A 21,236-nucleotide genomic window follows, 5' to 3' on the forward strand; every position below is an offset into this window, starting at 1 on the left:
CGTCCTCCCCCTGTGTGCGTGGGTTTCCTCCGGGTGCTCCGGTTTCCTCCCACAGTCCAAAGATGTGCGGTTTAGGTGGATTGGCCATGCTAAATTGCCCGTAGTGTCCTAATAAAAGTAAGGTTAAGGGGGGGGAGTTGTTGGGTTACGGGTATAGGGTGGATACGTGGGTTTGAGTAGGGTGATCATGGCTCGGCACAACATTGAGGGCCAAAGGGCCTGTTCTGTGCTGTACTGTTCTATGATCTATAAACACATGTCAAACCTTGGCGATGGATCTTGATCGATCAATTAAAGATGCTTTGGCCCCATTCATTTGGAGCTGGCATTATCAGATCACAGTGATCGGATTGCCTCTCTGCAGATTGACCTTACTTCAGGAGTTGAAAGCATCAAATCAACTGTGCATGTGGCGTTTGCACATTCTCCCCGTGTCTGCGTTGGCCTCACCCCATAACCCAATAAGATGCGCAGGGTAGGTGAATTGACGATGCAAAATTAGCCCTTAATTGGAAAAAAAGAATTGGATACTCTAAATTTGTAAAAAAAAATTTTAAAAAGAAAGCAACAAATAATTAAAAGCCAAACTGAATAATCTGGAGAATAGATTCAGGAGGCAGAACATTCAAATTGTGGGGTTACAGGAGGGGATTGAGGGACGCACGCCTACTAAATATTTCTTGGGCACTTTTCCAAGATGGTGAATGAGGATATATTTTCATTCCCTAGCCCCACAGAATTAGGCTGGGCACATCGCTCACTTCGACTGAAGCCTCGATATGGAAATCCTCCTCATGTGGTGGTTGTAAGGTTTCATAGTTTTAAAGAAAAGGAACAGGTTCTGCGATGGGCAAGAGAACATCGTGATTTCAAGCAGGAAGGCCACTCCGTTAGGCTGTACCAAGATGGAGTGCAGATCTAGTAAAAAGAGCTGTCTTCAATGGAGTGAAAGCCACCTTAATTAAGAATGTAGTTAGGTTCGGAATGGTCTATCCAGATCTTCAACATTGCCACCACCACTGGACTCCCTGAATATTTGCCCGGAGCCATCGGTAGCGGCGCCGTTGTCAGCGTCCTCAGCCCAACCCCCGGCATGAGCCCTCTTCCATCTTGACCCACCTGGACTTTCTCCGCATGACCCAACTCTGCACCTTCTCCACCGCCCAGTAATAACATAATAAATTTGGAGGCCCAGCCCCCCTGCCTGTCGCCCTCTCTGCAGGATCCCTTCCTAACCCTGGCTACCTTACCCCCACAAATAAACAAAGTGACCACCTTATCCACATCCTTAAAGAAAGGTTCGGATAAAAAGACCGGCAGGCACTGAAACAAAAACAAAAATCGCAGTAGCACATTCATTTTAACCAACTTTTCCTGGCCAGCCAACGACAGCGGGAGGTTGTCCTGAGGTTGTCCCACCTTGCCAAGTCAGCCTGCCCCCCCACCCCCCCCCCCCCCCAAGTCACGCGCCACCTGCACTCCCAAATACCTGAAGTGGGTTGCCGCCGTACGAAATGGCAGCCTCCCGACTCCCGTCCCACTTGTGGGACACCATAAAATACTCACTCTTCTCAATTTAATTTATACCCCGAGAACGACCCAAATCTTTGGAGCAGCCTCCTTTTATCCCCCACCGACATACATGGCTCTGAGATATACAGCAGTAAATCGTCTGTGTACAATGATACCCTATGTTCCATCCCCCCTCTCACTATCCTCCTCCACAACCTCATAATCCTTAAAGTGATGACCAATAGCTCTATCGCTATTGCAAATAGCAAAAAGACGTCTTACAATACCAACAGATTTGTTTTGAATCACTAGCTTTCGGAGCACAGCTCTTTCCTCAGGTGAGGAATGGAGTGTCATCCTCTCTGCAACAGCACCTTCTTAATCCTAGCCAACCCCCCACCAAATGAACGAGATAATCATCTTTTCTGTTCCTTAAAAAATGGCTTTAATAAAAAGATCGGCAGGAATTGAAAAATGAACAAAAACTACTAATGTTATATCTACGGAGCCCTCCCAAATCTCGTGCTATCTGTACCCCCAGGTACTTAAAATGCGTTTCCATCCTACGGAATGACAACCAGTCAAACTTCGCCTGAACCTTCTTCCTGTTGTCCAGAGGGTCAGATTTGCATCTCCTGCATACCTCCTGTCCACCTCCAACATCTCCTCTTAACAACTTTTAGCGCTCCTCCCTCCTCTTTGTCCAACTTGGCCTTGAACCTGATCACCACTCCCTTCACTCCTGCCTTCCACACTGCCTGCGACCCTTCCCCTGTACAATTAAATCCCACATACTCCTCAATCACATTCCCAATCTTATCACAGAAATTTTGGTTCCCCAACAACCCTGCAACCATTCTCCAGCCCGGCCTCTGGGCTACCCCCTCTCCAAGGATGAGCCGATTCTTTGAAGGAGTAGATGTGTGTGAGCGTTGCGGTGGGGGATCGCTAATCACGTTCATATGATTTGGTCCTGTCCAAAGCTAGAGGATTACTGGAAGGAGGTTTTTAAGGTAAGTTCTACGTGAAACTGGACCCGGGTCCCTGGGAGGCCATATTCGGTGTGTCGGACCAGCCAGGGTTGGAAACGGGGGCGGAGGCAGATATCATAGCCTTCGCCTCGTTGATCGCCCGAAGGCAGATCCTGTTGGGATGAGTGCAGCCTGTCCACCCTGTGCCCTGGCGTGGCAGGGGGGACCTGTTGGAATTCTTGACTCTAGAGAAGGTTAAGTTTGAACTGAAGGGAAGGATGGAGGGGTTCTACAATTTATGGGCATTATTCATTATGCACTTTCAAGAACTGGATATCATCGAACATTAGTTGGGGGGATGGGTGGGAGGGTTGGGGGGAGGAGGGCTGTGTGTATTAAGGGTGACTATGGGTAATCCCTGATTCCTTTTTGTCATTTGTTTATGTAAACATGCGGGCTATTTTTTGGGGTTTGGTGGGAGGATGGGATCGTTGTTATTGTTATGCAGATTAACATATTTGTTGCTGATTATTGTTTATTATTGGTAGATGTAAATTTGGGATGAAATGTGAAATGTGAAAAAGGACGAAAATAAAAATATTTTTAAAAAAATGAACAGTGCATATTATGACAGGTGCTGAGAACCCTGGCTCGATCCCGGTCCTGGGTCATTGTCTGTGCGCTGTTTTCACATTCTCCTTTCTCTTCATGGGTCTCACCCCCACAATCCAAAAGATGTGCAGAGTATTTGGATTGGCACGCAAGCTCAATTGCAGCCTAATTGGAAAATTATAATTGGGTACTCTAAATTTTTTTTTTAAAGTACCATGGAGGAAGCTGACAACAATCAAACACTAAAGAGCTGGATTTCACAAGTGAGGATCCTCTTGTGGCCAAAGGTTAAGTGCCTCAGTGAGTGGAGGCAGCCGACGGGGGTGACCAGGGAGTTGGCCGTGGGGCTGGGTGACCCCCACAGGACTGGTGCATCCAGCCACGGACCGTCAAGGGAGCCATTTTGCTGTGCACCCCACTGACCGCCCACCATGGTCCTGTTCATGCAGAGTGCCACCACCTCACCAACCCCTGCGCCTCAGCACCCCCACCCTCAAACAGGCTGCCTGCCACTTGCCAACGGGGCTGCATGCGGCCCACCCAAGGGCAGTGTCCACACTAGTCCCTGAAGGAGGGCACTGGACGAGGAGCGTGGAGCTTACTGCTGCATGGGTAGCACCAGCCACCGGTATACCTGGCAACAGGGATGTGCGCCAAGGCCAGAGGCCCCACGGTGCTGGGCACTGACAGGGCCAAGGATGGGTGTGGGGACAGGGAGAGGGGAAATTTGAGGTGCTGCAATGCAGACTTTGGCCACCGTGTAGCCCAGTGGACTTGGTTGAGCACAGGTGTACACACCATGCTAACATGTCTGACTTCCACCAGCTACAGACAATGGACTTTGGAATCCAACCGGGAATGGTGGCCTTCATCCTAGTTGCTGCAGCCCTGGGGGATGCACTGAGGCTGTACGAGCTGTAGCTGCTCCAGGTGGAGCCGGCAACAGCAGAGCCTGCCCCAGCGGAACAGGAGGCAGCCGGTGAGGGTGCAGAGCCGGCTGCCTAACACACAAAGGAGGTTGAAGTGCAAGGGAGGCGCTGCATAAGGCCTTGTGTGTGCCGGCAGCGCCTGTCATTCGAGGATCTGCCAGGCATGTCGTTGAAGACTCCGGCTGACATACCTGATACCATGGGAATGAGGGAAAACACGCAGTTGCAGTCAAGGTGACGGTCACCCTGACCTGTTATGCCATGGGTCCTTCCAGGCGACGAGTGGGGACCTGTCCGGGTTCTCGCAGACCTTGGTGCATAGGTGCATCCGTGCCTTCACAGAGCCCCTATACGCCCAGACAATTACAATATATCAATTTCAATTTGGACCGAGCCTCCAGGCTGCCTGAGCAGTGCGGTTCACCATCATTGTCGAGATGCCCCAGGTCCAGGGGATGGTCGACAGTATGCATGTCGCCTTACGAGCACCAACCCATGACAGGCTGGTCTTCACAAACCAAAAGGGGTTCCACTCGATCAACATGGGCACTGACGGTGCCAAGGTATGTGGTGAGCAGGGTGCCGGGGAAAGGCCAGGGGACGGGGAAGAAGGGGAGTGGAACTCAGGGGCAAAGGCTGCAACGCAGACCATGGTGTGTGACCACGCCTGCACCTGATAGCCGAGCAGCAACACGATGTCTTCATCCTGGCACACTTGACTGTTCTTGACCTCTTCGAGATGCCACCCACCCCTTCCCCCTTCCAGCTGAGGGGTTGGCTCCTGGATGACTGGGGTTATCCACTGTGGCTGTGGCTGATGACACCTATCCAGAGGCCACAGATCGTAGCGGAGACCCACTACAACAATGCTCATGCCGTGAACAGGTGTGGTCAAGTAGTGCTGAAGTTGGCAACAACACTCAAGAAGCTTGACACCATCCAGGACAAAACAGCCTGTTTCATTGCTACCCCTTCCCCAAAGACTCAAACCCTCTATCACCGACGAACAGTGGCAGCCTTGTGTACCATCTACAACATGCACTGCAGTAACTCACCACGGTTCCTACGACAGCACTTTCAAAACTCACAACCACTACCATCTAGAAGGACAAGAGCAGCAGATACCTGGGAAGCCCATGGCTTGGAAATTCCCGTCCAAGTCACTCACCACCTGACTTAGAAATATATCATCGCTCCTTCATTGTCGCTGGGACAACATCCTGGAACTCCCTCCCTAGCAGCACAGTAGGTGTACCTACACCTCAAGGACTGCAGAGGTTCAAGAAGGCAGCTCATCAGCACCTTCCTGTACCAGCCTCCCCAAACAGGTGCCGGAATGTGGCGACTAGGGACTTTTCACAGTAACTTCATTTGAAGCCTACCTGTGACAATAAGCGATATTCATTTTCGAAAATGGAATACTGTAGGTCAGATAGGCTTCAGATAGTTTCACAGGTCGGCGCAACATCGAGGGCCGAAGGGCCCGTACTGCGCTGTAGTGTTCTATGTTCTATGTTCATTTCATTTCTGATGGACAATAAATGGTGGCCGAACCAACGACACCCAGCACGTTCTCCCTGTGTCTGCATAGGTTTCCTCCGGGTGCTCCAGTTTCCTCGAAAGACGTGCTGTTAGGTAATTTGGACATTCTGAATGCTCCCTCAGTGTACCCAGCGTGTGCTGACTAGGGGATTTTCACAGCAACTTCATTGCCGCGTCAATGTAATCTACTTGTGACAATACTAAAGATTATTCATTTGTAATAATAATTAAATAAAATGCGGTTCAGGTGCCTGCACCACTCTGAAGGGGCCCTCCAGTATAGCGCTCCAGTATAGCGCTAGAGAGACTCCCACTTCACAGTAATAAACTGACATCTTTCTGACAGAGCACCAAGGCAGATTGTAACATTGGTGTTTAATGTGAAAAATATAGACAGCTTTGTGCCCTAGCCCCTGTTGCTATAATGTGCCCTGCATCCATGCCAACTTAACTGGTGTCTACCTTTCTGGCCTTATGGGTCCTAATGCTACACCTAGGTGGATCTCCAAGCGGTAGGTACATCAGGAATAGTGGTGGTCTGCTGCGATTCCTGCCCTGTGACCTAGGTCCCCTTTGGCGGTGGTCTTCTGGTGCGACCTAGCCTAGATGGGCCTGGCTGCTGCTCGGGTGTCCCAGCTGGCATGTTGCCGCCCTGTTCTGCCCGCTGCCCACCAGATGTGCCAGGGACAGGACAAGGGGGTGTCTGAGACACTGTGATGTTCCGGCAACTCCCCTGCAGGAGTCACCAGCAGGGGCCTCAACATCTCCTCCTCCTCCTGTCATGGTCCGCTGTGACTGGGCCACACTCTGGAACACCACTGCCTGTGTTCGGGCAGCCCTGTCCTGGGTCTCAGCCACTGCCCGCACAGCTAGCCCAAGGCCTTGGATACCCTGACCCATGGCCGAAATCCTTCGTCAAAGGCTTCCACCACAGATACCACCTGTACAATGCTGGTCTGAGTGGCATGCATGTTCGGCACCATGTCCTGCTGCTGCTGCAGGCGGTTCAACTCCTCCATCTGCACTTGTAGACGCTGGATGTTTGCCGACACCCCCTCATGCAGTCCCTGGCTCTGTGACTGCATCTCCACTATCAATGGGACCGTCCTTTCTAGAAGCCCGAAACGGCCGCTCGTCCATGTGGTCAGGCCGCCCTCAGGGGTTCCTACCACCACCTGCTATACCGCTGCACATGTGTGGTGTGCACCAGATTGTGTCCCAGGAACCTATTCACTAAATTGCCCATTCAAGGTGAGTGTCTCTGCGATGGTGAAGGGTGTTGGAGACAGCTGTGACGGGAAGTCACTGTCATCCTCGGACTGGTGTTGCGGGCCGAATGCTCCCAACCGTGTCCTCCTCCTCGCTCCTCTCCTCCTGGGGTTCAGCTGTGGTTGTGGGCTGGGGGCGTCATAAGGACCCACCTCATCACCAGGTCATCCTGCAAGATACATGACTGGACCATGGGTTGGTGGTGGAGGGGGAAGTGTGGGTGTGCTGGGGGGGTGAACAGTGTGTGTGTGTGTGTGGGGGGGGAGGGGGGGGGGGGGGAGGTGGGGGCAGTGTGGGGAGGCGCGGTGTAGAGGTGGTGGCTATGGGGGTAGTGACTAGAGTGCCCTGAGAAACCACAACTCAGCGGGGTCTCACTTGCTTGCCCGATGCTGATCTCTGCATCGGTGACCACCCTCTCCCTGGGCCCACCGATCAGGTCCAGTGCCCGCAGCTCAGCTGCATTGGAGGGCTTCAGATCTGACAGTACTCCTCCAGTTTTCTCCCTCTCTCAGCAGTTGTGTGCTGCCTTCTCCTGCGGAGGGGGAAACATAAAAGCCAACAGTGTTAGGCAGTAGGATGCATGCAGCACAGGGGGTAGGTAGATGGCGGCCTTCGTGGCCAGGGTGCCCAGCCATAACGGCCAGTGTGGGTGCTGACAGGTGGTGCAGGATGGGGGTTCGGTCAAACCCTGGGTAGTGGGGGGGGGGGGGGGGGGGAACATATGGGGTTATGGGTGTGTGGGACAGGGGCTACTGCCAGGTGCACTATGCTGCCCATCACCCTGGCCATCCTGAGGAGGTTATGCAGTTTTTTCTACACAGGTGGCCGGTCTTGCCCACAGCACTTGCAACCTCTCCCAGCTGCGTCTAGGCCTAGTGCACGGCGGCTAGTGGCAATCGCCTCCCCACTCTGGGTACAGGGTAGCTCATCTCCTCCACTGCGTCAGGTAGGGTTTCCAGCTCAGTTTCCATGAGACGGGATGCCGCTCTCCTTGCTGCCATCTTGTTGGCAGAGATGAGTGTGTGTGGTGAGTGGAATGCTTATATGAGCTAGTCAGCCTCTCAAGTGTCAGTCCCGACTCAGGTGAATCAGACACTGTTTTTCATTGGAATCGGTCATGTACTACATAGTGCCGGTGCTAACCCATTAATGTTCGGTGGATTAATCTGGGAATGGCGTCAATTTTGCTGTCATAGAACACCACCGATTCAGTCCTGGTGTCAACACTTAGTCTGGCATGGAGAATTCCGCCAGTATGTTTTCAAGAAGCAGTTTGATATAGCACAGAGGGGATCAAATAGGGAGGAAGCAGGATCAGGCTATCAAGTTGGATGATCAGCCATAATCATAATGAATGGCGGAGCAGGTTCTAAGGGCTAAATGGCCTCTTGCTTCTATTTTCTATGTCATTCCAGGGCTCAAACGGGGACCTGTGTGGCATATCCCAATCTTACGCCTACAGGAGGTGATGGATGCTCTGTATGCCCGGGCATCAGACTATATCACCTTTGAACTGGACCAGACCCACCAAGATGCCCGGACTGTTGAAATTGCTGCCATTGCCATGATGCCTCAGGTCAGGGGGCAATAAATGGCCTGCATGTCGCCCTGCAAGCACTGGGGCATCAGGGAGTTCCTTATATCAACAGGAAGGGGTTCCACTCCCTGAATGTTCAGATCACTGCTTCAGACTCATGCACGTGTGCCCGCTACTCTGGAGGAGTACATGACAGTTACATCCTGGGGCACTTGAAGATCCTGGCGTCATGGAGGATGACCCTAGAATGATGGGTTGGCTCGTTGGAGAGAAGGGATACCTGCTGAAGGTATGGTTGAAGGCACGCCTTTGCAGCACTCTGAGGCTCAGGCGGAGTCCTGTTACAATGAGGCCCACGTTGCCACCCCTGCTGTCATTGAGCACTACATCGGGCTGCTGGAAATGTGGTTCCGATGCCTGGACTGCTTTGCCGGTGCCTGGTGTTGCCTTTTTTACCTATTGTAAATATGGCAGTCAGTGAGGTTGCCCTCCTTCCTTTGGATATCAATATTCTAATGCTCAGGGTCACCAAATATCAAATGGTAACACCACAATGTTCAACCGGCTATCGATCAAAGAGCTAAACACCAGTTAGTTAGTTCAAGGTCAAGGGTACTTTATTTACAAACACAATTAATCATGCAACATAAACACTACTCCTATCGACTAAGATAACCTGTACTTAACTTCAGGCACCCGGCTTAGGTCAGAGGAACAGTGGCCGTTGTTCGATTCTGGATGTATCGGGTCTGTAGAAGTAACTGCTGCTCAGCTGGGCTCATCCGTCTGGTAGCAGGCGTTGAACTCGGACTTGTTTCTGGTGGTGCTGCAATTGGAGATGGATGTTGCCGGAGCGTCAGGTCCAAAAGAGGCCGAATACATAGTGAACTCTCTTCTTATGCTTTGGGGTTTTCGCGCTATTTTGGGCGGTCCTCCAGTTTAGACCCCACTAATTGGGTGATCCCTGGTCACTATGTTTGATTCAAACCAATAAATGGGCGGGTGCCTTGATGGCTGAGCGTGTCCCAAGCGGTCACTGACCCTGTTGTTTACGCTTCCCTAGTACAGGGAGTAGCACCGAAATGTCTGGGACTGTACTGGTTGCTCAAGTACCAGTCCTTTGTCTGGCGGAGATGGGCCATCAAATGCTAATCAGTTGGGGTTTCGATACCGTCTGGATTCCTCACTCGCAAATATACATTTCAGCCTCTGAGCTTCTCTGTTCCTGGTTGTAAGTGAAATGAAATGAAAATCGCTTATTGTCACGAGTAGGCTTCAATGAAGTTACTGTGAAAAGCCCCTAGTCGCCACATTCCGGCGCCTGTCCGGGGAGGCTGGTACGGGAATCGAACCGTGCTGCTGGCCTACTTGGTCTGCTTTAAAAACCAGCGATTTAGCCTTGTGAGCTAAACCAGCCCCTAAGTGGCCATAAGTGGCCATCCCGGATGGCTACACTTGCAGTACACCCCCCAGAAGGTCTCCCATTTTGTGGTAGTCTGTTGTGCCCTCCACAATCTGGCACAGCTGCGGGGCTACATGCTAGAGGAGGAGGAATAGAATAGAACAGTACAGCACAGAACAGGCCCTTCGGCCCTCGATGTTGTGCCGAACAATGATCACCCTACTTAAACCCATGTAACCCGTATACCCATAACCCAACAATCCCCCCATTAACCTTACACTACGGGCAATTTAGCATGGCCAATCCACCTAACCCGCACATCTTTGGACTGTGGGAGGAAACCGGAGCACCCGGAGGAAACCCACGCACACACGGGGAGGACGTGCAGACTCCACACAGACAGTGACCCAGCCGGGAATCGAACCTGGGACCCTGGAGCTGTGAAGCATTGATGCTAACCACCATGCTACCGTGAGGCCCATGACGGGGAATGACGGGGAACATACAACCTCATCTGAGCAGGAGGGGGAAGGGGCTGGAAGACAAGCCCGAGGAGCCGGAAAATGGAGGATAGGCTACAGAGAGGGTCTGACGTGCGAGAAGGACCAATGAGGCCCTCATCGTTTCATCTCCAGATTATCCTAGGGTTAGGCTGTGCCTGTCAGCTCAACATCCTCTCCTTTCCTTCCCTCCCCCCATGGTCTTTGCATAATCACTCCAGGGTGATGGGCCTGTTGGGTCACTATACAAGGGAGGAGAGTGATGATCACTCACTGTGAGGAAAGCTATGGTCCTCCTTGGAATCTTGCAAAGTCTGACTCCTGTCTTTTTGCTGACAACACACTAACACCCATCCTCTGAAGAGTCTGCATCGTGGTGTTTGATCTTGGAACACCGTGCCCGAGGGAGGGGGCGGTTGGAGTGCAGGCAGACCCATTGTGAAGATTTACGTGACAGAGGCTTCACTTGTATCTGGCGTGACATGTTTTAATAGTGAACATTTTATTGTGAAAGATTTCCATTCCCCCTATGCTACAATAGTGATCTCACCAGTGCAAACTCAATTCTCCTCACCTTGATCTTCTGTGGTCTTGTGCTACCTCTCGTAGGATACACATCAGAAGTGCAGACAGCCTGCTGCTTTCTGCACCCTATGGCCTTTGATGCCCTTGGTGGACATCCTCTGGAGGGCCCTGGCCGACTTACCAGTGCCACAGGCATCGCCATGCCACCCTGTTTTGCCTGCTGTGCTTGAGATGAGGCAGTGTCAGGAGGGGGTGATTCAGAGGAACTGGAGATTGTCATTATCTCCTTGCGGGCCTGGGTTGGCCTCCAGCGCATCCTCCTCATTTAGGATACCCGTAGGGACCGGGGGAATCCCTGGTATGGAGTGAGCTCATGGAGTGAGCTCCAGAGGCCTCCGAGTCAAATGGCTCTGCCAGTCCTGGAGGTTCCCCATTGTCTGCAGCATTGTGTCGACACCCTCAGCGATGCTCCTCAGGGTGGCGATGCTCCTCAGGGCCGGCTTCATCAGGTGGAGATCCTGCAAGATAATGGACATAAGGCCAGTGAGAAGGGTAATTTTGTCAGACATGAACAGTTCACTTGAGACAAGTGATCTGGATGAAGGAACAATGGATCCTCACCTCTCTGGCACAGGCCACCTCGCTGTCGGTGACTGCCAGACTCTGGAGTGCCTCAGCAAAATCCACCAGCCTCCGGGACACGTCCCTCATTAATTGGGACATGATGTTGAGGTCCTCAGCCATGGTTGTCACAGACTGAGAAATGCCTTGGACACCACCCCTCAAGGAACAGACATCACGCTCCAGATTTACCATTGTGGTGGCCACGTTAGCAGTGTTGGCCTGGTGCTGTGCATTGTCGGCATCATCTCCTGTGCCTGAAGCTTTGGAGCTTCTCCAGACGCCCTTGAAGTCGCTGGAATTTTGCTGAAGCCCCCTCCTCATGTCTCTGAAATATCATCTGCATCAGCTCTGGAAGAACCTTGCCCAGAGGGTCGGCATCTGGTTGGACCCAGCTTTGTCTGGAATCCAACTGCTGTCTCCCTTGGATGTTCCTGCCTTCACCTGATGAGTATCAGCAACTGTATAGTGTTCACCAGCTAGTGCCCCCAAGGCTTGTCCACTCATGACACCCACCAAGTGGGTGTTTATGCACCAGTGGAATGTGCAAGTGACAGCTGTGGCACTCTCCTCCGAGGTGTCCCATGGGTGGCAGAGGGGTGTACGCTTCCAAATGGCTCGGCCTCATCAGATGGAGATTCTGCAAGACAATGGACATGGGTCAGTGAGATGGAATGACCATTTTGTCAGACGTGCACAACTCACTCGAGACAAGTCATCTGGATGAAGGAACAGTGGACCGTCAGCTCTCTGGCCAACCTCGCTGTTGGTGACTGCTCTTTCTTCAGGCAATACTGCGATTTCAAGGGCCTGTTCCTCATAGCGGGTCAAGACTCAGATCTCTGGAATTCCTCCCTCCGTCTTGGCCCTTTCCTGCTTTTATGGGTTATCTACTCCTGCAGGGACAAAGAGAGGGCATTGTAAACCACACGCTTGATGGGTCGGGGGGATGGTTCTATAGTAGGTGGCATGTGTGGGCTTCGCACCTAGGCACAAAGGGGTTGTGCTGGTTGGTGGCTGCCAGGTGGATCTAAGGAACATACTTGAAGATCGGATTTGGGGAGGGTGTGAGGGGTCAGCCAGTGAATTGGAGGGGGGCGGTTGAGGAATGTGAGGGGTGGCAGGCGGAACTGATGCCAAGAGAAAGGAGGTGGAAACTCAACCTTGCAGCTCAGATGTCATTCATCTTCTTTCCACATTGTATGGAGGTCCTCCTGGACATGCTGCCAGCAGCTGCCACTGCCTCCAAGGCAACATTGCTGACCCTAATGCTGGTTCTCCAACTTCCTCAGGGAAACAGGGGACTGGATTCTCCGTTTTGGAGACTAAGTCCCCCACGCTGCCGTGCAAACGGTGGTCTTTTACGCCAGGAAAACCGATTCCATGTCTTGCTGGCGGCTAGCAGGGAGGCAGCCTGGAGCTCGTAGTTCTAGCTGCCGATACGACCCTGAGCACTTCTGGTTCCAAGGTCGCTATGTGCATGGCGGCAGCCTGCAGTGGCCGCGCCGTGCTCCATGGTGGACTCAGCCCGCGGACACGGACGACAAATGTAGTGCCCCCCTTCGGCTGCCCATGTGCCCTGGATCACCCGCCCACAGTACCCCCAGCCCCAAATGAAGTCCCCCTGCCCGTGGATTGGCCCTCCCCCAAATATAGTGACCCCGGACTGAGTCACGCTAAGTTTACGAAGGGTGAAACCATGAGAGTCCCACGCCGTCGGGAACTTGGCCAGTTGGGGACGGAGCATCGCGGAGCAGGCCTCAGGCAATAACCTGAGGCCATGGATAATCGGCGTGGCGTACTCCTTGAGTACGATGCTTTTCAGGGGGTGGAGAATACAAAAAACAGCGCTACTCCCGATATTGATTCTCTGCCCCGTCGTCGAACGCGATTCCGGCATCGGGGAGCGGAGAATCCAGCCCCGGATTCCACATCACTTATCCACAGCATCGAGAAGCTTTGTCGGGTCAGCATCGCCAAAGCTAGGAGCAGATCTGTCTGCTGGCATGCTTGTGTGTTGACTGGGAATGAATGGTGAAGGAGCGCTTAATAGCAGTTCCCCCTCATTAGCGACGGGAAGCTGAGGCACGAGTCAGGCAAATCAGGCGCGAGGGAGCTAGTAATGTTGAGATTTTTGTGGGGACTCATTTTTGGCACTAAATGCCATTGAATATGGGCCACGATTTCAGCAATGCTGCCTACGTGAAACTCCCCGCCAAACGTGCCCAAAACCAGACTTTAACTTTGGTCTGCTGAATTATGCCCTGTTTTTTTCCAGCATAATTTGTGTAAATTGATCATTATCTTCAACCTCTTCCTCAGAATTCTCTTCATCATGTGTCATTTTGAGGCCCCTGTACTTGTGTTTTGGACAGTTCAGCTCATAATGATACTTTTCATCACACCTGAAATATTTATAAACTGTTTCTGGGGCTTTCCTGAAATTCATCTGCAATTTTTGTTCCACGTTTGTCTTCTGCTTTAATCGCCAGATCTGTCTTGGTGCTTTCATCCTTATTTTAATCGTCATTAACCTTCCATTGTATTGAAGCCTGCATCAGGTATCAGAAGTATTTTGAAATCTGACAATCATTAAGTATTCTATTCTTTTATCATCACAAAATATCTCATTTGTTATTCTCCACCCCCTGAACAATCCCATATCTGTACCAATGACAGACGTGAAAAGAAGGATGCAGAGGGTCTGTACAGCTAATTTAATAGGAGTGGGATTGGCAAAACTGTACCTCAACAATGAGCTGTGTTTAAAGAGGACATAGGTTGGGTATAGTTGAGGTACATTCCAGAGGGGGGGGGGGAAAGTAGGACAAACAAAGCCAGAGCTCTCTGTACAATAGAGTAAGGCGAAGCAGAAAAAGGTGCATTTGATATGTTAAGTTGTTAATACAATAAGAATTAGACTGAATATAGAAAATTCAAAAGGGAAATTAATAAAGAAATAAGCAACAAAGAGTATGAGAAGAGATAGGCAGCCAATATGAAGGGGAATCCAAAAGTCATTACATACAAATCTGTGAATTAGGAGCTGGAGAATGATACCAGGTCACTCAAGCCTACTTTTTCATTCAATAAAACCATGGCTGATCTGATTGTAACCTCACCCCCACATTCTTGCCTACCTGTGATAACCTTTCACCCCTTGTTAGTCAAGACTCTATCTAGCTCTGCCTGAAAACGATTCAAAAATTCTGTTTCCACTGCCTTTTGAGAAAGAAAGTTCCAAGGACTCACTACCCTCTAAGAAAAAGATTCTCCTGATCCCTGTCCCCTTATTTTTAAACTGTGACCTCAAGTCTAGATTCTCCGACAAGAGGAAACGCCCTCTCCACATCTACCTTGTCAATACCACTCAGGATCTTAAATTTGCCTCTTACTCTTTTGAACTCTAGTGGATACACACTTACCTGTCTAACCTTTCCTCATAAGACTATCACCCATTCCTGGTCAAGTAAACCTGCTCTGAACTGCTTCTAACCATTTGCATCTTTGCTTAAATAAGGAGATCAATACTGTACATAGTATTCAAGTTCTGGGGTAGAATTTTCCATTTGAGAGATGAATCACCACGGATTTGTTTGGGTTTCTGGTAGGGGTCTCTCTTATTGTTGATGGGGTGGTCTCTGGTGGTGGGGGGGGGGTATGGTGGACTGAGTGGGGTGCGTTGGATTTGCATTGTGGGGGAGGATGGCCCTCTGGTGGACTTTGGGGGTAACTGCCTTTAAGAGTTACGCCCTTGGCCCACCGTGAGGTCCACCACGTCAGTGCCAGATTTGTAAATAACTCCATCAATTCTTGCCACGTGAGCCCCGACCGAGGGGGGAACCGAAGAATCACGTGCGCTTGGAGAATATGGTGCCCTGCCTGTTAATAGGCCACTGGTACAGGATGTAAACCTCTATGCCAGCAGGGACTGGAGCATCGGAACGCCGATTCTGTTTTTTGCACAACGCTTGATTATCCACTGCATCAGGAACTCCGCTGCTGGTGGTGGGCAGCGGAGAATCTAGCCGTTGGTCTCATCAATGGCCTGTACAACTGAAGAATAACCTCCCTACTTTTGTAATCAATTTCCTTAACAATAAATTAACATTTTATGAGTTTTCCTAATTACTTGCTGTATCTGTATACCAATTTACTTCTCTACCATCTTTGTGTCGTCAGCAAATTTAGCAGTCATACCTTCAGACCCTTTATCCAAGTCAGTTATATAAATTATAAAAAGGTTGCGGTCCCAACATTGATTCCTGTGGTACATCACTTGTCACATCCTGTCAACTAGGAGATCCATTTATGCAAACTGTCTATTTCCTATTAGCTAGCCAATACTCAATCCATGGCAATCTTCATTTGTTATCCCTTAAACAATGAGCGGTTATTTTCTGCCATATCATTTGATGTGGCACCTTCTCAAATGCCTTCTGAAAATGTAAGTACAGTACATTCACCGGTTCCCCTTTATCTAGAGTACATGTGACTTCTTCAAAGAACTCCGATAAATTGGTTAAACATGATTTCCCTTTTACAAAATCATGTTGGCTCTGTCTGATTGCCTTGAATTTTTCCAAGTGCCCTGCTATGACATCTTTAATTAAAAAATAGCTTCTTACATTTTCCTTATGACACACATTAGGCTAAATGATCTGTAGTTTCCGGTATTCTGTTCCCCTTCCTTTTTGAAGAAAGGAGTTACATTTGCTAGCTTCAAATCTAATCGAACCGTCCCTGAATCTAGGAAATTTTATAAATTTGAAACCAATGCATCAACTATCTCACTAATAGCTGCACTAATAACCAATTTAAGATAATTAGTTTAACTTGTAGTGTAGCCTATTTGCTAGGAGCAACATACATTCATAAATAGGGACCCATTTTCTGCCAACAAAAGGAATATGTTCAAGTATTGCACCATTTTAGAATTACCTAAGAATTTGGGGAACCTACAATTCTCCATTGCTTTCTCCACTCCTATTCTTAAATCCTGTGGTCCTATGACAATGTTTCAGCCAATCAGAGTTGGCTTGCCAAGTAATCGGTATGCTTTCCTCCTGTAGTATAAATTGTCATTGTTTACCATTTGGTATTCTTGAGTTTGTTCCGATGAGTGCAAAATGAAAAGCTTCGACAACATGTCTTTCTTCAGCAATATCTAAGTTCTGTACTCAAGAAACTACATAAGGGATTGTAAGTTTTATGAATACTGGCATTGAGTACAAACGCAACAGATTATGGTGAACCTTTATGAAATACCGGTTCAGTCTCAACAAGAGTATTGTGTCCAATTCCGATTGCCACATTCAGAAGGATGTGATAGCTTTGGAGAGGGTTCAGAAAAGATTTATGCAAATCGTTCTCCGGATGAGAGACTTTAGTTACGTGGAGTAATTGATGAAGATCAGGTGGTTCTTAGCGGAAAGATTGAGAGGAGATTTCATAGAGGTGTTTAAAGTTATAGAAGGGGTCTGGTAAGAGTAGATAGGGAGAAACAATATCCATTAGTGGAGGGGTCTAGAACAAGAGGACACTGATTTAATGTGATTGGCCATGGAACCACATGCTACATGAGGCGAACCACTTTGCATAGCAGGTTTGAAATCTGGAGTGCATTGATGAGTGTGGTGGAGACAAGTTCAATTGTGACTTTCAAAGGGGAATTGTTTGAAGAGAAAAGATTTGCAGGGCTATGGGGAAAATGTGGGGTTGGGATTAGCTGAGTTACAGGACAGCCTGCAAGGAAGATGGGTGAGATTCTCTGGTCTTCACATGACGGTCTTCTCTGGTTTCCTGACGGTGAGTGGTGGCCGCATTGGCTGGTGTTGGGATCTTCTGTGACCGCCGCTGTCAATAGAATTTCCCATGGAATCCATCCCTTGCAGCCCTGGGGTGTGCTGTCTACATACATAGAATTTACAGTGCAGAAGGAGGCCATTCGGCCCATCGAGTCTACACCGGCTCTTGGAAAGAGCACCCTACCCCCTATCCAAGGTCAACACCTTCACCCTATCCCCATTACCCAGTAACCCCACCCAACGCTAAGGGCAATTTTGGACACTAAGGGCAATTTATCATGGCCAATCCACCTAACCCCGCACATCTTTGGGACTGTCGGTGGAAACTGAAGATCCTGCCACCATGAACAGCCACCCATAGTTATCTTTTGTATCATAGGAATTCCAACTTATTCTATGAAATGGATATATGGATACCGGCTATGTCCTTACCAAAGAGAAACAAGGTATAGCCTTGCCGTTGTTGCCTCCTACAAGAAGTAAGTTAGAAGTAAGGTATTTTGTGAGATGACTACTCATCAGTTGGATCATGTTGAAAGTCAGGACCTTTAGTTACTTGAAATGTCCAAAAAAGGCAATCTTTAAATGCCAATGAGGAATCAGACGTTGAAAGATTTCGGAAAATGGAAGAATATAGCATTACTTGAACAGATTCTGTAAAAGATTGACAGTATTGAATTTGGGGATTTCTGGATCAGTACATTCATTTAAATTGCGGATTGCGCTACAGAGTATATGGACTGGTTTAACTGGTTCTTGGAGAAATAGACCTGTTGCATCAGATATCTGCTGCCTTGAAAAGAATTCCTTGGGAACCAGTCATTTTCTTCAGCCTTCATGGAACAAATGATACTGATTGTTTCCACAGTCCACGGCATGCCCTTGCAGCAGATTGATAACATCGTTAACCCTGGCATCAAGGAGGAAAAAAAACCCCATCGTCATTTCAGTCTTCAGGTGCAGAAATACTTCTTTAGTCCCCAACTACCAAATCTTCTGTCACTATTTCTCTCCCAATTGACTCCTAACTCCCTTTTGAGCCAGCCTTGGTGCATCATTCTTACCAGTATTAGAACTCACAAGAAGTGCATCCCAAACACTGAGGATCTCTGCCATGCTATTTATTAGACTAACTAAAGGTAACAAAATAACTAAAGACTTATAAAGTATTGTTTTAAAAATTCAACGATCTACACCTTCTTTTGCTGGTGATACAATTTGTGTCTTTGCATCTTGCTCCTTACGCTCACACTCACAATGCTCTGCTGCTCTCCCCAAACTCCTTCAGCTAAGCACTTCCCAACTCGGAGCTCTCAGAACAACTAATTACTTACCTGTTGCCCTGTGAAGTGATGATTTGTGTTGATTTGCTCTTGCTACATCTGTCTCTCATTGACTCCCTGCCACTGCTTTTATCTATTGATCTCCTGCACTGTTATACCTCAGGCTTGCTTTCCCTGACTCCCATTGAGTCAGTCTTCCACTAGACATAAGCTTCATATTCTAAGAGTCAAATAGTAATCTCAACAATTTACACTTGTTTCCTGCCATTTTTTATCACTGGCAATAAGATTTTAGTTCACTGTGAAAGATTTTTGTCTTAATTCCCAACCTACACCTTTCAGCAACCATTCTCTTCTACCATATTGTACTCTGGTTCAGAACTGAAGTTAATTACTCCTAGTGCTGTGTGCTAGAACATCTAAAATTAGAAGGAAAGAGAAGATGAATGTATGGCTGAAGAAATGGTGCAGGAGTGAGGCCTTTAGATTCTTAGGACTTTGGGACCACCTCTAGGAGAATTGGAACCTGTACAGACCAGAGGGTCTGTACAGCTAATTTAATGGGGGTGGAATCGGCAAAACTGTACCTCATTTATTTACAAGTTGTACATTACAAGCACATACCTCCTAACCCAAAACCAGTGTTTTGCCTGTGATTATTTAGACGGGCACAGTGAAGCCCCAGTAACATCCACATCCTGAACAGAATTAATGTACAATTAACAACTGTAATTTAGAGGAGGTGAAAGATTTAAACAAATCACCCATGCTCTACAAACAATAAATGGGCATGTTGTTCCCAAGCCAAGCAGCAACAGCCAATTTTAAATCAGAACACAAATGCACTGTGGGAAGCTGTATTTAAATATGTTAATATAGTTTCCCACCCCTCTCCATGGTGGAACACATGGATGCCTTGATGTCCACTGTGATATAATGGCAGCAGGTGAATGCACAACACATCGGGGAGGCTTTCCTCATTTTTAACTATTTAATCACCTGATCCTCTCTTGCTTGTTTTCATGTTTGGAAATTGATATTAAAGTGTAACTTTTTAAAAATATATCCTAGGGTATAATTACATTGTATTATTAGTATATGAAACATTTTCTATTTGTATGAAATTGACAAAGGAACATAGGAAAATATTAAAACCAGGGGGCAAAAAAACAGATTAGTCCAAAATACTATTTTAAAAACTGACAAAGTAACAACTAACAAATACCTACTGTCCATAAAAATTCCATTTGATATCCACAAATTTTTGAATAACAGGATGCCTTGCTAAATTGTGCAATTTATAATAAACAATGAACTGCATCTGGAAAATAAATTTATTTCAAAATCTGAAAGTGGCATCATATTGTATAGAAAAATTCACAATAAAAGCTATCTTCCCTCTATAATTTTCTAATAACTTGATACTAGCTACAAAATTGGAATTTACCTTTGCATTTGCTAATTCCAGATATGCACTCCAGACATAAACAGAAAATATTGGAGAAACTCAGGTCTGCCAGCATTCGATGGAGAGAGAAATAAAAGTTAAAAATTTGACTCCGTATGACTCCTTTTCAGAGCTAAAGAGAAACAAATGTGATGGATTCTATATTGTATTTGATGGTTTCTTATGCAGTATATAATCCATCAGATTTCTCCCTTTCTTTCGCTCTAAAGAGTCAAACAGAATCGAAACGTTAACTCTCCCCACAGATGCTGCCAGACCTGCTGAGTTTTTCCAGCATTTTCTGTTGTTTCAGATTTCGAGAATCCACAGTATATTGCTTTTATTATGTACAGCCTAGAAATATACATCATTTATCTTCCATTATGAACTATATTACCTGCAGTAAACTAGTCCTATCTTACTCAGGACTTTAAAGTACTTAAGTTGGACTGTACGTTTGCAGTGTAATATTTCCTTACCCAAGCAATCACCTTAGGGGACAGACAGTTGGGTGTGCAGAATGTGAGGGAAGCTTTCATCCAAGAGTCAGAGCTCTCTCAATTTTTTTTTAAAAATAAGCATGCTTTTTTCTAAAAAAAAAACAGAAATCTCCTGCAGTAAATGTTTGGCCTGCTCACATTAAATATTCCCTTGCGTACATTTTGCAGCATAGCCATTGCAAGACTGAAGATCTGGGTAAGCATCATCTATAGCTGCTGTGTCCAACACACGATCTGCAGGCCATATGGAGGGGCTGGTTAAACATCGGTGAGTTTGAAAGTTCTGCAGGGGACCTACTCCTTCAATGACACTCTGTTTCTCTTCCTGTGTTTGCTGATGATAGGCTCACCATTGAGAACACAGATAAGACCAGAAGGTATTGGAGCAAAATTTAGACCACTCGGGACCATCGAGTCCGCTCCACCATTCAATCATGGCTGATATTTTTCTCATCCCCATTCTCCTGCCTCTCCCCTATAATCCCCTGATCCCCTTATTAATCAGAACCTATACTATCTCCGTCTTAAAGACACTCAGTAATTTAGCTTCAACATCCATCTACAGCAAGGAGTTCCACAGATTCACCGCCCTCTGGCTGGAGAAATTCCTCCTCATTGCTGTATATTGAAGAATCATCCCTTTAGTCTGAGATTGTGTCCTCTGGTTCTAGTTTTTCCTACAAGTGGAAACATCCCCTCCACGTCCACTCTACCCAGGCCTTGCAGTATCATGTAAGTTCAATAAGATCCTCTCTCATCCTTCTAAACTCCAACGAGTA

The 21,236-nt window shown here is 48.0% G+C and overlaps 1 protein-coding gene across 2 annotated transcripts in view; it reads right to left on the reverse strand.

The window, feature by feature from the left end:
• Positions 1 to 21,236, reverse strand: part of LOC119967674 (transient receptor potential cation channel subfamily A member 1-like) — a 311,686-nt gene that overhangs the window by 120,541 nt on the left and 169,909 nt on the right. For both annotated transcript variants that reach the window (XM_038800496.1, XM_038800495.1), the window contains one exon: positions 19,740 to 19,831. In XM_038800496.1, the coding sequence (XP_038656424.1) occupies positions 19,740 to 19,831 (92 nt within the window). The remainder of the gene's footprint in view (positions 1 to 19,739; positions 19,832 to 21,236) is intronic.

This window comes from Scyliorhinus canicula, chromosome 6 (assembly GCF_902713615.1).
Source record: "Scyliorhinus canicula chromosome 6, sScyCan1.1, whole genome shotgun sequence".
In the NCBI taxonomy this organism is placed as follows: Eukaryota; Metazoa; Chordata; class Chondrichthyes; order Carcharhiniformes; family Scyliorhinidae; genus Scyliorhinus; species Scyliorhinus canicula.